The following is a 13,985-nucleotide window of genomic DNA, read 5'->3' as shown; positions in this document are numbered from 1 at the left end:
ACTGTACTGCCCCGAGAGATTGCACAATACATTTAAAGCTTTACATTTTATTTTTATTAAAAGAGAAGGAAACTATTCTGAATGGCTATTAAATTGATAAGAACGATTATAAAGGACAGAACATAAAAATAGTTAAGAATAGTCGACACATACTTGGAAAAGAGATTTAGATTTTAAGGATTATCTAACAATCGTTATATAATATGGCAACAAATTATAATACAAACCCTAGACCCACTGATGTCATACCTTACAAACGATTAACTTACTGTGTACAGTCTCGCAATTTAGAGAAAGGCAAATATATGGAATTTAACACACAAGTAATAATAGTATGGAAAAGAATATGGAGAGTAGAGGTAGAAAATAATGTTAAATTCAAAATGGCGCTGGCGTTCTCATGTCAACGGGTGTTCATGTGGCCTCTCTACAATGCGATGTATACACAAGCCATCAACGCGGGGAAATAATCCTTATTTTAAAATTAGTGACTTCTATTCAACAAAAACTAAAAAATTTAGTGTTTATTATATTACACAACGGTACAAATTCACACTTAATATTCTAAAAGTTAATTTTTCTCTTGCACTATAGTTTCATAAATCGTGTAATTCACGACGACGCGTGAGACCCGTATTGACATGTAATTAAAGGTTATATTTGACAAAGCGCGTCATCGTGGATGACACGAACTTTACAGCAATTAATTTATTTACTCTCGTATTACATTTCAGTGTTAAGTTATTAATAAAATATCTGCAAATATAACAATTATACATACACGTAATTTTATGAAAGATTTTTACAGTTTTAGACCGGCAGTGTTCGGTTAATATTGTTAAAATGGCGTATAAACACTCCATTAACCATTATTTCTACAGTAAACTCTTACATCTTAATATTATGGGAAAGTTCTAGAATACAGAGATAATATTATGAAGTGTTTGCAGGTTAAAGTAAATAAGGCAACTTTTACGTATTCTATGATTTGGTCAAGAAGAGCTAAACACGTTGTATGCAAGCTATTGTAGGAATAGTACTAATAGTAAAGACTATTGTCTAAGAATCAAAGATTATCTTACAATCGGGTTCCAACATTTCGTCGCAGTTACTCGAAAGATCGTAAATGAAATTATCAAGTTATCTAATACAAATAAGAGTTGCACCAAACTCTTTCATTTTATTAATTTCATTGTAGAGGAAGTTTAAGTAGTAGTCATCTCTCTCTCTCTATCACTCTTTCATATTAGTGCAACAGTGACAGATGCGTTTCGTTCGCCATGGAGCGTTAACGATTGGCACGTTGGCTACGCACCCAGGCCGTTTACTGTGGTTGCTGCAACTGGTCCTAAGGATGCTTTCTAGATAAAAACACGTAGTGTCTATCGAATTATACCTATGCCCTGTTTCTATTAAATTAAATTCAATAATATACCTATTTATATTCTCGTGTGCCTAGTCCGGCAAAAAGTGTAGTTTCGTCTCATTAGGAAAGGTTGGCGAATAGTGGCCCCGTAGTCAATAACCACGCTATTATATTCTTTAAATTGTCTAATTCGTCAGAATCAAGACAGAATTTCCAAGAAATAGGTTCTTGCACATGCTACTGCATTATTAAAAGTACTTATAAAAATTATTAAAGAACAATTCAAGAAACCTTAATGAAGTTACAAATTTTATGACAGCCTTTGTAAATGATCTCTCAAATTGTAACATTTAGGCTCAATACGGCAGACTACAGTCACAAATCTTAAAGCATCGCTCTGCCTCTAGGCCTACATGGACGTCAAACTGTAAAAAATTACAGTAATTTCAGCACCCGATCCTAACTACCGGGTTTCATAATTGCAAGTTAATATTTGCATAAAAATTACAGTTACCGGTAATCAGGATACAATAAAGCAAATAACCACCTTGGAATTACCACTCCGTGCTTAGCAGTACAGATATGGCTATCAAGAAGCTGTGTTGTTGGGCGCTCGCTCGGGGTTCGATAGCTCGTTCTCGGGCCTCGCTGGCTCGTTCTCTGGCCTCGCCGGCTCGTTCTCGGGTCTCGCTGGCTCGTTCTCGGGCCTCGCCGGTTCGATTGCAAGTCTGGAGGGTTCGGTGGGCGATCCGTCGGTGCGCGCGCACGCCTCGAGCACGTACTTGTTGAACAGCTCGGGCTTGTCTAAATATACGTGATGGCCGGCACCGTTGATCACCTGTAATTGTAATTTATTTATTATTATTCGGAGATCCAACAGCTGTTAATATGTCTATAGGTTTTGTAAATGTTATACAAAAAGCCAATTATAGGTTCTCATCAGTAAATATAGATTAACAAAAACAATTGGTGGTTAGCACTATTTCACTATAAGTACCTACATTTTAACGTCAACGCCAGAGCAACTATTTTTTTAATTTGAAAATGACTAAAGATTTTTCGAGATCTAATAATGGAGATGTTTGGCAATTTCCATAGAAAGGGATGCGATTAATTGCGTAATTTAATATCATTATAGAAAAACCCGGCCTGCATCTCAGGTTTAAGCCATCGATATGACAAGTAGAGATTTCGGATGCACTTAAGATATAAACAGTGCCTAAATACCAGTCTGATATGGGTAAAGACCGGCACAGACGGACTGCAACTTGTATGGGAACTGCACGCTGACGTTGCAGTTGGCCTGCAGTCGTGCAGTTCCCATACAAATTGCAGTCTGTCTGTACCGGCCCTAAGAATGCCCTTGCGATCACTATAAGCACCGAGTCAACAATCCACCGCTGCCCACCTAAGACGACCGCCGTACGAGACACGACCTTAAATACTATAGACATAGAGCCGACAGTCACCTGCACGAAAGTGTTGTGGGGGCTCTGCCGCTGGTCCGCCAGCACCTGCGCCGTGCTGTTGTCCACCCACGAGCGGCTGCCGTACAACACGGTGACGGGGAGGTTGGCGTCCAGTTTGGACACTCGCTTGACCATCGGGTTCTTTGCCCAGCCGAAGCCGTGCATTAATGTGTGGAACGCGCTTTCACCACTGGAAATAAAATACAAAATCTTGTCGCAGAGTCTAGGCGTGACTTTATACGTCCGTATATCAGATAAGAATACATTTTTCAATCTTTTCGCCGCCATTGACTTGATATAAAGTCAGTACATTTCGTGCCCCACACGCCACGACTTCATATCAAGTCGGTCAGGTTTTTTTACGTGCAATTTTTGACGTGGCTGCGAAAAGGTTAAACTTTAAATCACTTTTAGGTAATAGCACTCTGGCTGTCATTATTGATCGACTTAAAAAGCCAGCGGCCGAGGTGCGCAAAATAAGAACGTGCGTCTTGCCTTGGGACTGTGGTTTTGGAACCCGAAAGATTTTGACCTCGCATTTCTGAGGCCAAAAAGAAGGAAAAAATATTATGAGTTTAGACCAATTTCACAAAAAAAGATGAAGTTTTTCTTTTTTGTAAAACCTAGTTATTGCAAAGTGTGTTGGTTACTTTTTTACATGTATCAGTGAGGGTATTTAAAAATACATCCCATTAGTAGCAACATAGCCATAAATAAAAGCAGCCAAGTGCGAGTCGGACTCACCCATGAAGGGTTCCGTACCATTTATGACGTATTGAAAAAAACTACTTACTAGATCTCGTTCAGACCAATTTTCGGTGGAAGTTTGCATGGTAATGTATATCATATATTTTTTTTAGATTTTTCATTTTGTTATTTTAGAAGTTACGGGGGGGGGGACACAATTTTTTTCACTTTGGAAGTGTGTCTCGCGCAAATTATTCAGTTTAGAAAAAAAAATATTTGAAACCTAAATATCATTTTTGAAGACCTATCCATAGATACCCCACACGTATGGGTTTGATGAAATTTGTTTATTTTTTATTTTATGACGTATTAAAAAAAACTACTTACTAGATCTCGTTCAAAACAATTTTCGGTGGAAGTTTGCATGGCAATGTATATCATATATATTTTTTAGATTTTTCATTCTGTTTCATTTTAGAAGTTACGGGGGGGGGGGGGGACACACATTTTACCACTTTGGAAGTGTCTCTCGCGCAAACTATTCAGTTTAGAAAAAAATGATATTAGAAACCTCAATATCATTTTTAAAGACCTATCCATAGATACCCCACACGTATGGGTTTGATGAAAAAAGATTTTTTGAGTTTCAGTTCTAAGTATGGGGAACCGTTTTTTTTCTATTTTTGTGTAAAAATCCTAATGCGGTTCATAGAATACATCTACTTACCAAGTTTGAACAGTATAGCTCTTATAGTTTCGGAAAAAAGTGGCGGTGACATAATCGGACAGACAGACGGACATGACGAATCTATAAGGGTTCCGTTTTTTGCCATTTGGCTACGGAACCCTAAAAAGGCGTATAACAGAAAACAAGTAACAATAAAAATATGTTTTTTTTTTTCAATTGGCATTAACCCAAAAACAAGGCGGATTCCAGAAAAGATTATTGGACATTTTAGTCTTTAAAAGTTTAAATATGATCAAGAATACACTATTAAAATCTTTCTGGTTCCTCGTGAAACACTCTGATGGCGACTGATGTATCCGAATAGTGCCCGTGTTTGAAAAGCGGAATATCAAGATTGTTGATATTATATGAAAGCAAATACCTAGGAGTCTGCGTGTTGCACTGGTGTATATAATCCGGTATAACGGTCTCCGCGTCGGGCACGAAGTTCATGTACTTCCTGGACAGGTCCGGCCTCGTCTTGCCGATGAGCCACCTGCCGGCCGGGCCGGCGACGCGCACGGCCCACAGCGGGTTGAGCGGCGCCACGGCCGTGGCCACCGCGCGCACCCACAGCGGGATGCCGTACTTCTCGTGCACGTTCGCGGGCTTCTCGGGGAAGCCCCAAGGGTCGGCCAGGATGAGGTGTTGTACTCTACAAAGTTAATTATTGTTTCTTAAACATATTCAACAGTAAGAGAGGGATATCTGTAGATATAGAAATTTTATCATTTCTATAGCGCTTTGGAAATACAACAAACGACAATCGCACAGAGAATTAATCTATCTAACTGCACCTACCTCAAGTCAAAAACCTATTTCGACTTGAGGTAGCTGCAGTTAAGATAGATTTTTATCTCCAATTATTTCTCCAAATTTTCTCCAATTAGCTCATTGGACCTGTGGCAGCCGAGCGGTAAGGTATGCAACACTCAAATCTGAGGACGGCGTGAATTCGAATCCCAAGTCACTTGATACCTTAGAGCCCTTCAGGGAATTTTACAATCCCTCCTGCACAATGAAAGGGGTACAATGGTTAGCCAGGTTATTAAATTCACCTTTCTGGGTATTTGAGCGCGTACGCCGTAGCGATGTAGCCGCCGAGGCTGTGCCCGAGCAGGACGAACTGTCGGATGTTGACCTCCCGCCGCCATTCTTCCACGGATTCCACCCACTGCGCTTCCACCTTGTCTGCGTCTGTTGAGAACTTAGGGCGGGAGCTGCGGCCGAAACCTGACGAAAATATATACCTAAGTGTTATAAGCTCAAGAAATTACACCATTTACACCTTTCAATTTAAACCTACAAATTCAAGATTATTGTGTTTCGATACGTGGATGGAAAAAAACTGTTGTGACAAATCGCCGCGCCGATGCCTACCAAGAACCTACGTAACCTAACCTATACATTCAGAAGACAGAAATTCATTAGCATGCTTTGTTTCACCTGTTTGTTGCTAGAGAAGAGGATACGTCACTGGAAAACGCGAAAAATAGCTAAGATACAATACAGACCATTTAATTCACCCGGTCTGAAAGCAGCCACTACATCAAGGTTAGGCACCACAGCGGATTGGCTAGTGCTTTGTGGTTCAAAGAGATGTTCCATATCCTGTCGCTCTGTACGCCCTAGCAGGCAACTGTTGAAACTTATAATCTAAAAGAAGACCACCTTTGTATGTACACAGTTATAGAATAAAAAAATATTTTATTCTATCCTGTCCCACCACAGACCCTATCCACGTACTGTCTTACCCAACAAGTCGATGGCGTACACCGGCCTATTAGCAGCCAAGACGTCTAGGTTTGGGACACCACAGCGCCACGCCGGCACCCATCCCGTGCAGCATAACTAGAGTCGTGGCCGTGGCACCCTCGTCGTTCAAGGAGATGTTCCGTATCCTGTCGCTCTGTCCTACTACAGACCCTATGCACAATCCACGTACTGTCTTACCCAACAAGTCTATGGCGTACACTGGCCTATTAGCAGCCAGAACATCGAGGTTGGGGCACCACAGCGCCACGCCGGCGCCCATCCCGTGCAACATCAGGAGAGGCGTGGCTGGCGCCTCGTCGTTTAAAGAGATGGTCCATATCCTGTCGCTCTGTCCCACCACGGATCCGATGTCAACGTAGAACCGCTTGTATGCTGTCTTCAGACCTGGTAAGGAGGTAAGCTTTATTAATTTTGTTGATGGAGTTCTTGAATTTTGAGTCAAAAATTTTAATTTTGACGGTTAATCCTTTGACCGCCAAATACTGACACGCACGGTTACAGTATAATATAGACCTTCATGCATTCCAATAGGTTTTAGGATAGCACGTTATATGTGGTTCTCTCTGTACTACATGTATTAGTCATCTACTAAAGCCACGTATTTAATATTCGTGATTTTGTTCTAAAGGTTAAAGTCTGATCGTATTATTCTCAACATTGCTATAGCGGCACATGATACCCAACGTACGAAAGAAGCAATGCTTAGTATCCTTGCCGCGAACTTCAAGCTCTCGTGCGTGGTGTACCTCGCAATGGACTTCCGCCTAGTATTAATAAAGGTTATTAGTCTATTAAGATTGGTATATCGGTTACTTTTGATATATTTTTGTGTGAATTAGATTTCATTGTACCTACAACTGTATATCTTGCAATTATGAGCACTATTATCAGACAACGCTAACCGCAGAGGACGAAGATAAGATTATCGGAGTTCCTTGTTTAACGTAATAACACACGCCATCAACAACTAACGGAAACTGTTGATACTTTTGTACCGGTGTCGTATGTACCTTAAGCTAGGTCCTAGGGTCAAACTTTACAGTTAAAGAGAATAGATATTAGAAAAAATACTCGTATAAATAGCCGCAAATTCTCACATGACAATATTTTCTTCTCAACATTTCGTAGCATCGTGTCGGACTGGCGCGTCCAGCTGAACCAACCGCCCGTCCAACTGCAACACAAGAACATTATTTTACATGTTAAGTATTATAAAAGTAAACAAGACAAACCATCTTTTTTCAGAGGGCGTTAGGAATATACACACGAGAAGAAAAGTAAAGGTATAACTTATAATATTCCGTAAGGTATTACTTATTATATTAAACTGCCAACCTTACGGCCGGGCCGAAACAGCATTTTCGAGTGTCAGGCCGAAGTTTCAGTTTCGGCATAAACAATTATGTTTCGGCCGAAGGTTCGGTTTCGAACGTAGCTAGAGCACAACACAGAGCCTACCGCGTCACACTGTCACACTTAAGCGTGAATTTACAAATTAGACAGAGAGGCAACACGTCGAACGTGGTTCGCGGTAGGCCCTCAGAACCTTCGGTTTCGACAAACAATATGGTTTAGGTCGGACACTAGTAGGCTCTCACCGAACATCTAGAGTTCTAGACTGACTAGTGTAGTGTCTACTACTTAGGAACTTCACAAGAGCCAACGGGTTTGCGGATAAACATTTTGAAAAAAGTCATATCGCGTAGATGTTTTTTTTTCCTCTTTTATTACAGTGAAACCTTTGGTGATAATAATGACACTATACATATCTACTCCACCACGTGTAACAAAACAAACTTAAGTTACATAAGAAAATTTCTTCGATTGTAATATGCTTTATCAAGCCAAGTTATTCATGCTTATTTATATAGTACTTGGCGTAGATATGTACAGTTTTATAGGCTCAATTTTTTTGTAAATTAGTAATTTTTTATTTGTATTTTTAAATCGTTAAAAATACACTTATTAACTCTAGTTTTCTTCTTACCGTTAAATGTTTAATCATTGTATTTTATTACTTACAACGTATGTTTCTAAAAGGCCTGAATGTCATTCGTTATTTGTTAATGAATTCGTCTATGGGATCGCTAGGAGGTACCTTAAAATAGTTATTCATACACGTTTTCTATTTAAAGAAAATTTGAAACGAGCGAAAAAATTAAGCAAAAATAAACCTTACAACAAACACATAAGGACTGCGTTAACGGCATATTTTAGCGGTGCTAGTTACCGCGCGTAAGCAGTGGGGTTGGGTTTATGGGCAGTCATCAAGCAATCTAGATAAGCGATCTGATTTAGCCGTGGGGACTATTTTTAACTGCACCTGTTGAGATCGTAAGTAATATTATTGACGCAGTACTTGTGAATCAAATATTTCGAACAAAGTATTAAATCAATCATTGGATTGCTGATTTTTAATGAACGGACAAGCGCGAAGTGTCTCCATTTTAGCTTGAGCAAAATTGCTTTCGTATGTCCGGCAATACTCGTCTACAGGTCGCATTTCTCGTGAAATATTTGAAAATATTTCTTTATGACGGAGTCAGTCAGCTCACAAAACCACTAGCATTTTATTCTACCATAACATAATGTTTATGTTAAGTAAGATTATCAATTTTATACAATCTGTTTAAAAATATGTGAACAGCATGCCGGAAGTTCAAAATATATAAAAATCTAATTTATGATACCATTTTATTACACGAGCAATCTTTGTTCCTTCTGATTACATTACAGCGTATGGGTGAATCATCTTCATCGCACTTTGGTTGGTGCAATATACAAGTCCGTCTATTGATGCATTCATTCATACAAAGGATCATTGTGTGGATAACTACAAATGTGACGTTTTCAACTAAAAGGTTCAGTAGGTCGGTCGGTTGTCGATAAGGTAGATTTCTTTATAGAAATAGCACCTTATTGACAAGCGACAACAAGTACCCTGTTGGTTGAGAACACAAATATAGTTACACTAGGTTTTTATTATCATTTCGTACCTTTCTCATTGTACGGCTTCGGTCACACGGACGCGAATTTCTACCTATACCTGAATTGTACATTATTTTGAATTTAATACGTGTACCAGAGTTGGAACTTGGAACTCAGGAACGCTAGCATCACGAGAAGGTAACTATGTATAAAACTATCAACCAGAACTCATCATCAAGCATCTACTTGAACTCTGTATTCTCTGTATTATACGTCTCTATATTCTGAATACTAAAATGCATTGACATATATCTAAGGACGAGCCTTACGGGCACTAAGAATGGTGCTAGTCCAGTGGTGTTACTCAACTCACGAATTCGAGTCAATCGTTCAGTTTAACGCAACTAGTTGCGATACTTGCGATCAATCGCGCGCGTGATGCGAACTCATAAACCAATCGCGAATTGGCGTTCGATTGCACGGTTGGCTCGAATCCGTGTGCGTGACACCGCTGTACTGGCCCCATTCTTATTGCCCGTGAGGCCCATTCTTAGATATATGACAATGTTAAAATGACAGTTCGATTGGTCGATCTAACTCCAACTGTAATTTTAGTACAAAACCAGGTTTGAATCTTGATAAGGGCATTTACGAGGGATATATATTTATAGGGACAACACCGAAATAGATATTAATTTTTAAAGCGGTTCTTGGCTAGTAAATTAAAAATAGAATAATTAAAAAAATGTATGTATAAACGGGGAAAAATGTGTACTAAAGATATATACATCGAATTGGCGGGAACATTGGGGGACTCTGCTCCTCCGTATTCTACAGTTGCACGCGGGTCCAAGGAATTTAACCTAGGTAGAACATCAACTAAAGACGAACGCCGCAAAGACCGCCCGCCCATCTATCATCCTTATAGAAGCTACATTTTACCCACTTCCCGATTGAGCTGAAATTTCGCATTTGCAATTGAATACATATGTATGTAAGTACATCGGCTGACAATGTGATATTATGATGACATGGAGCTGATCTGATGTTGGAGACAGGTCGTGGACATAAGTGTTAAATTTGCTAAATATGAAAAAGTGACGCCATTAATATTTAACAAATTTAACAGATATTAGTGAAAGAATAAGGATCAAAGTCAAATGGCGTACTAAAAGTTTTAATCACGTGTCGAAAGATGGCAGTAAATTTATTATGGCTACTAAATTTTCTTTGACAATCCACGTCTATTTTAAATTCTTTTTGGTATGAGTTGCCTATGGAAAGAAAAGTACAGTCAGCGATAAAAACTTGTATCAAAAATTAAATGTTTGCCAAAAAAATATTAATACGAGTAAGACAGTATCAGATAGGTAGAGGATATTCTAGTGTTTTCCGTGAGTACTAATCAAGGCATGATTAAATTTGACCTTGGATCGAATTACTTGTCACCGTTTGGCATAAAACACGTAGATACAATAAATAACACAATTTCCAAGGTGAGAGCTATTTACATGATTATGTTTACGTTTTTCTGTTAAATATGCCTACACTCAAGTCAAGAAAGAATACATATTTTGGACATCTACAGACATAAAAAAAAATCCGTTGAAAGTTATAATACAAGGAAAAATAGAGGGGAAAAAGGGGAAGGGGAAGAAGGAGGATGAACTGGCTCGACAGCATCAAGGACGCGGCCACGCTAACAAGACTGACCAAGAATAGAAAAGATTTTGCTAAGCTGGCCACCGACGCCCGCTAGGGCCGCTAGGGCTGGCAGAAGCGATACACTCAAGTGCAATGAGAAAGGGTCACATTAGGTATATGGAAATTTCTATACACTGTGACCATTTGATTGCTCTTGAGTGTACAATGAAAAATTACCAAAATTACCAATTACTTGATCACAGTTGTGGATTGCTGTTCATTGTTACAACCTTGACTGAAGTTATTTTTTATCTGAGTCATGATTCGAATCATTAAATATCCATATTACGCAATGCTTTTAACTAAGCAATTATTGTAGTAATGATACTAAATCTTCAATAAATTGCTCAAAAATAAACTAAAGTGCGTAGTAAGAAAATATGTTGGTTCACAGACACAGTCAAGGTCTAAAATATCTATATGTCTATATGGATAAAGGGCCGAAAATATGCAAGTATATACACAACCTTAACGTCCAGGCAATAAGGACGAGAAAGGTCAATACGACCAAATCCGTCATAGAGACAGTTCCGTATACGAGCGTATTTTTTTTTTTGTAAAAAAAAGCCCATCTGCTTTTGATTGCTGAAACTAAAATCAATCGCTGCTTTGTCGCTGAAATTATGAATTGTGTACAATTGTTTGGAAAAATCGCTCGTGTACGGAATTGTCCCTATGACGGATTTGGCGGCATTTAACTTACACATATTTATGGCGCATTGTCCGCGTCACGCGTCCGCGTCGATATTATAGGCCTTGACTATACATTTATGACCTTGAATTGAACAAAATATTTAGGGTAGTTGCTATGGTAATGAAAGAACATAACAGAAAATTACCTTGATACCTAAATAGAGGACACAACTAAAGGGCAGTGAGTGCAGCAACATCTAAGACTAACTACAAAATACATATAATATAAGCTGAAATAAATACAAATAAATTCCCAGCAATTTAAATACATATAATTAATAATAAGCACAATAATGTAAAATAAATAATAAGTCAATAAAATATTAGACACTAACTGGAATATGTTACAAATCTTACTTCCAAATAATTGATAAAATATTTCCAATCCATGTCCTGCTTACTACACTGAAATACAAAAATAACCATTAATGAATATGGGGACAAAATTAAGCATAGGATATAGATACAGTGAATAGCTTCCCTATGACATATTTTAATGTAAAGACTACTCTGGGACTATATAAGACTTAATCCTATTATATTTATTTAAATTTTGGTAATAACACATAACTGAAACTGAAGCTAACTATACATATAACTAGAAAGCACAACTCCAAAATGAGTTAGAAATTAATCCTTATATAATTGTCATATAGTGATATGGAAAAGCTTTTCAAGGTATATTTCTACTTCCCACTTCTTATATTCAATGCAATAAATGCAAACAATACATTCATAATATCTATAAAATGTTATAGTCATAAAGCTGGCCTATAACCGCGAAAATCGAAGTTCGCAAATCTTTCTCTGTCACTCTAATTACGCCTTCATTGGAGAGAGAAAGATTCTCGCAATTTGCGAATTTCGGTTTTCTTGGAAGGCCCCCTGTTCTTTTATGGTGTCTATTTTAAGGGTTCCGTATTTCAAAAGGAAAATACAGAACAGAAAAGGATCACCCTGTCTGTCAGTCAAGACCCTTTATCTCGGAATCGCGTATACTCAGGTCTACAAGTCCTTGAAGCTGTGAGAAATCAAACTTCTAATTCAACGTAAAAAATGATATGGCTGTGGACCTAGAACTAGACCTATGAAATTTGACAAGTAATATCGTCTTACACTACAAGACAAGTACAGGGGACTTAGCAAAACATAAAAAAATAAGTTAAATTTGTACAGAGCCGTCAGTGTGCAAGCCCGATTCGCACTTGTCAATTTTTTTATATAAATATCCCTTGGACTAATAGTATTATGGAAAACAAAGGGGTTAACTCAATAAAATTTATAATCTATAATAATTGCCAAAATCCTTTTTACAATGATATAAGACAAGAACAAACTCATAAAAAAGAAACCAAAATAACAAAAGCTATGAGTAGCCTCAATCATATTACGCATGTTAACCATGATTCAGCATTAATTCAATAATTTTGAAGTCTTAATTATTTGAAGGACAAAAAATGTTAAAAATAAACAGGATGTATAGTAAATGACTATGGTATTCGTGGAATGGATCATATGGAATAGTAGAGCACACTGTGTTCATAAGATAAGAAAGTAAAGTTTGTTTTAATACCTAAACAGACTATGAAATCAATCTTTGAGCAATAATAAGTCAAGATTATATTAATATTACTGACCTAGATATAAATTCTACTATTATTATTATTTTAAATTACATGACAAAAGCAGAAATCCTGACTATCATTATACACCTATTATCATAAGTGTTATTTAAACAAAATTACTGAATAAATTAGGCAATTAATAGAAAAACAAAATCAAGCAAACAACACCGATCAATCACACACAACACTCAAAGTAACTTGCTTGTCAATCCCCATTGAAGACTTAAAATGATCTGAAATGTAGACAATACATTCAAAACAATATGGCAGAAATGGTAGAATAAACGGGTGATGTAATGCAATGTTTTGAGTCCATAGTTTGTAATGATGTATTATGTTTTTAAATTCTAAAATATTTAAAGTACTTTTGATATTATTTTTAAGGTTTTTTTTTTAATTATAATTCACCATAAAGAACAGGATGATAAAATAATTGATTAAAAATGAAAAATAAATCTTATGAATTACCTCATAAAGATAATAATGATGTGAAAAATGACGTGGATGACATACAGGCTCCAGCTTTTATAGAACTGGGCCCCGGGCATTACTGGCGGAGGGTATGATCGTGAACGTGCAGCCTGCACACCTACGAAGCCAAAATGTGATGAACATGAAACAATGAACAAGATGAACAAACGTGAATCGATAAATCATTAACATACAATCCTGAAATTATATAGGTTGTGCAATACAATTAATTGCTAAATTCCCTAATCGTTACCGACGAAACGAAATGATAAACAATAAATTTATTTCAGAAAACTCACCTGGTTTCGCTTGTCGTTACATTCAGTTCACTACCCATTTGGTGGTGGCTTGTGAGCCAGTAAACATATCACTAAAATGCTTAATTTTTAAGATACTGCCGACTTTATTGACTTCAATGCGATGCGCAAAATAAATGACTGAAAAAAATTGCGCTTTTTCATATGACAATTTGTCAGTTTTGACGTTTGTCAGTGGGTTGGATCGAGCTACTTTTTTAAACGCCCAGTTTTGAGAGGTGC

The 13,985-nt window shown here is 37.6% G+C and overlaps 1 protein-coding gene across 7 annotated transcripts; it reads right to left on the bottom strand.

Moving 5' to 3' along the window:
- Positions 1 to 968: 968 nt before the first annotated feature.
- On the bottom strand, positions 969 to 13,919 carry LOC133527659 ((Lyso)-N-acylphosphatidylethanolamine lipase). 7 transcript variants are annotated; one of them, XM_061864760.1, is made up of 10 exons: positions 13,746 to 13,880; positions 13,444 to 13,564; positions 11,708 to 11,755; positions 7,123 to 7,199; positions 6,229 to 6,409; positions 6,004 to 6,029; positions 5,308 to 5,482; positions 4,632 to 4,904; positions 2,836 to 3,025; positions 969 to 2,204 (listed from the first exon to the last, which is right to left on the bottom strand). In XM_061864760.1, exons 2-10 carry the CDS (start codon positions 13,521 to 13,523, stop codon positions 1,956 to 1,958), a joined length of 1,299 nt encoding a protein of 432 aa, XP_061720744.1. In that variant the 5' UTR covers positions 13,524 to 13,564; positions 13,746 to 13,880; the 3' UTR covers positions 969 to 1,955. The 7 variants fall into 7 exon arrangements, with proteins under 7 accessions (XP_061720744.1, XP_061720748.1, XP_061720746.1 ...); XM_061864764.1 differs by lacking the exon at positions 13,444 to 13,564 and adding an exon at positions 13,178 to 13,208 and having other exon boundaries at positions 13,746 to 13,876; XM_061864762.1 differs by lacking the exon at positions 13,444 to 13,564 and having other exon boundaries at positions 13,746 to 13,919.
- Positions 13,920 to 13,985: the final 66 nt, after the last annotated feature.

The sequence above is a fragment of the Cydia pomonella genome, chromosome 18, assembly GCF_033807575.1.
Source record: "Cydia pomonella isolate Wapato2018A chromosome 18, ilCydPomo1, whole genome shotgun sequence".
NCBI lineage: Eukaryota > Metazoa > Arthropoda > Insecta > Lepidoptera > Tortricidae > Cydia > Cydia pomonella.
Note: the sequence above shows the minus strand (reverse complement) of the source record. Positions and strands in the feature narration are given on the sequence as shown.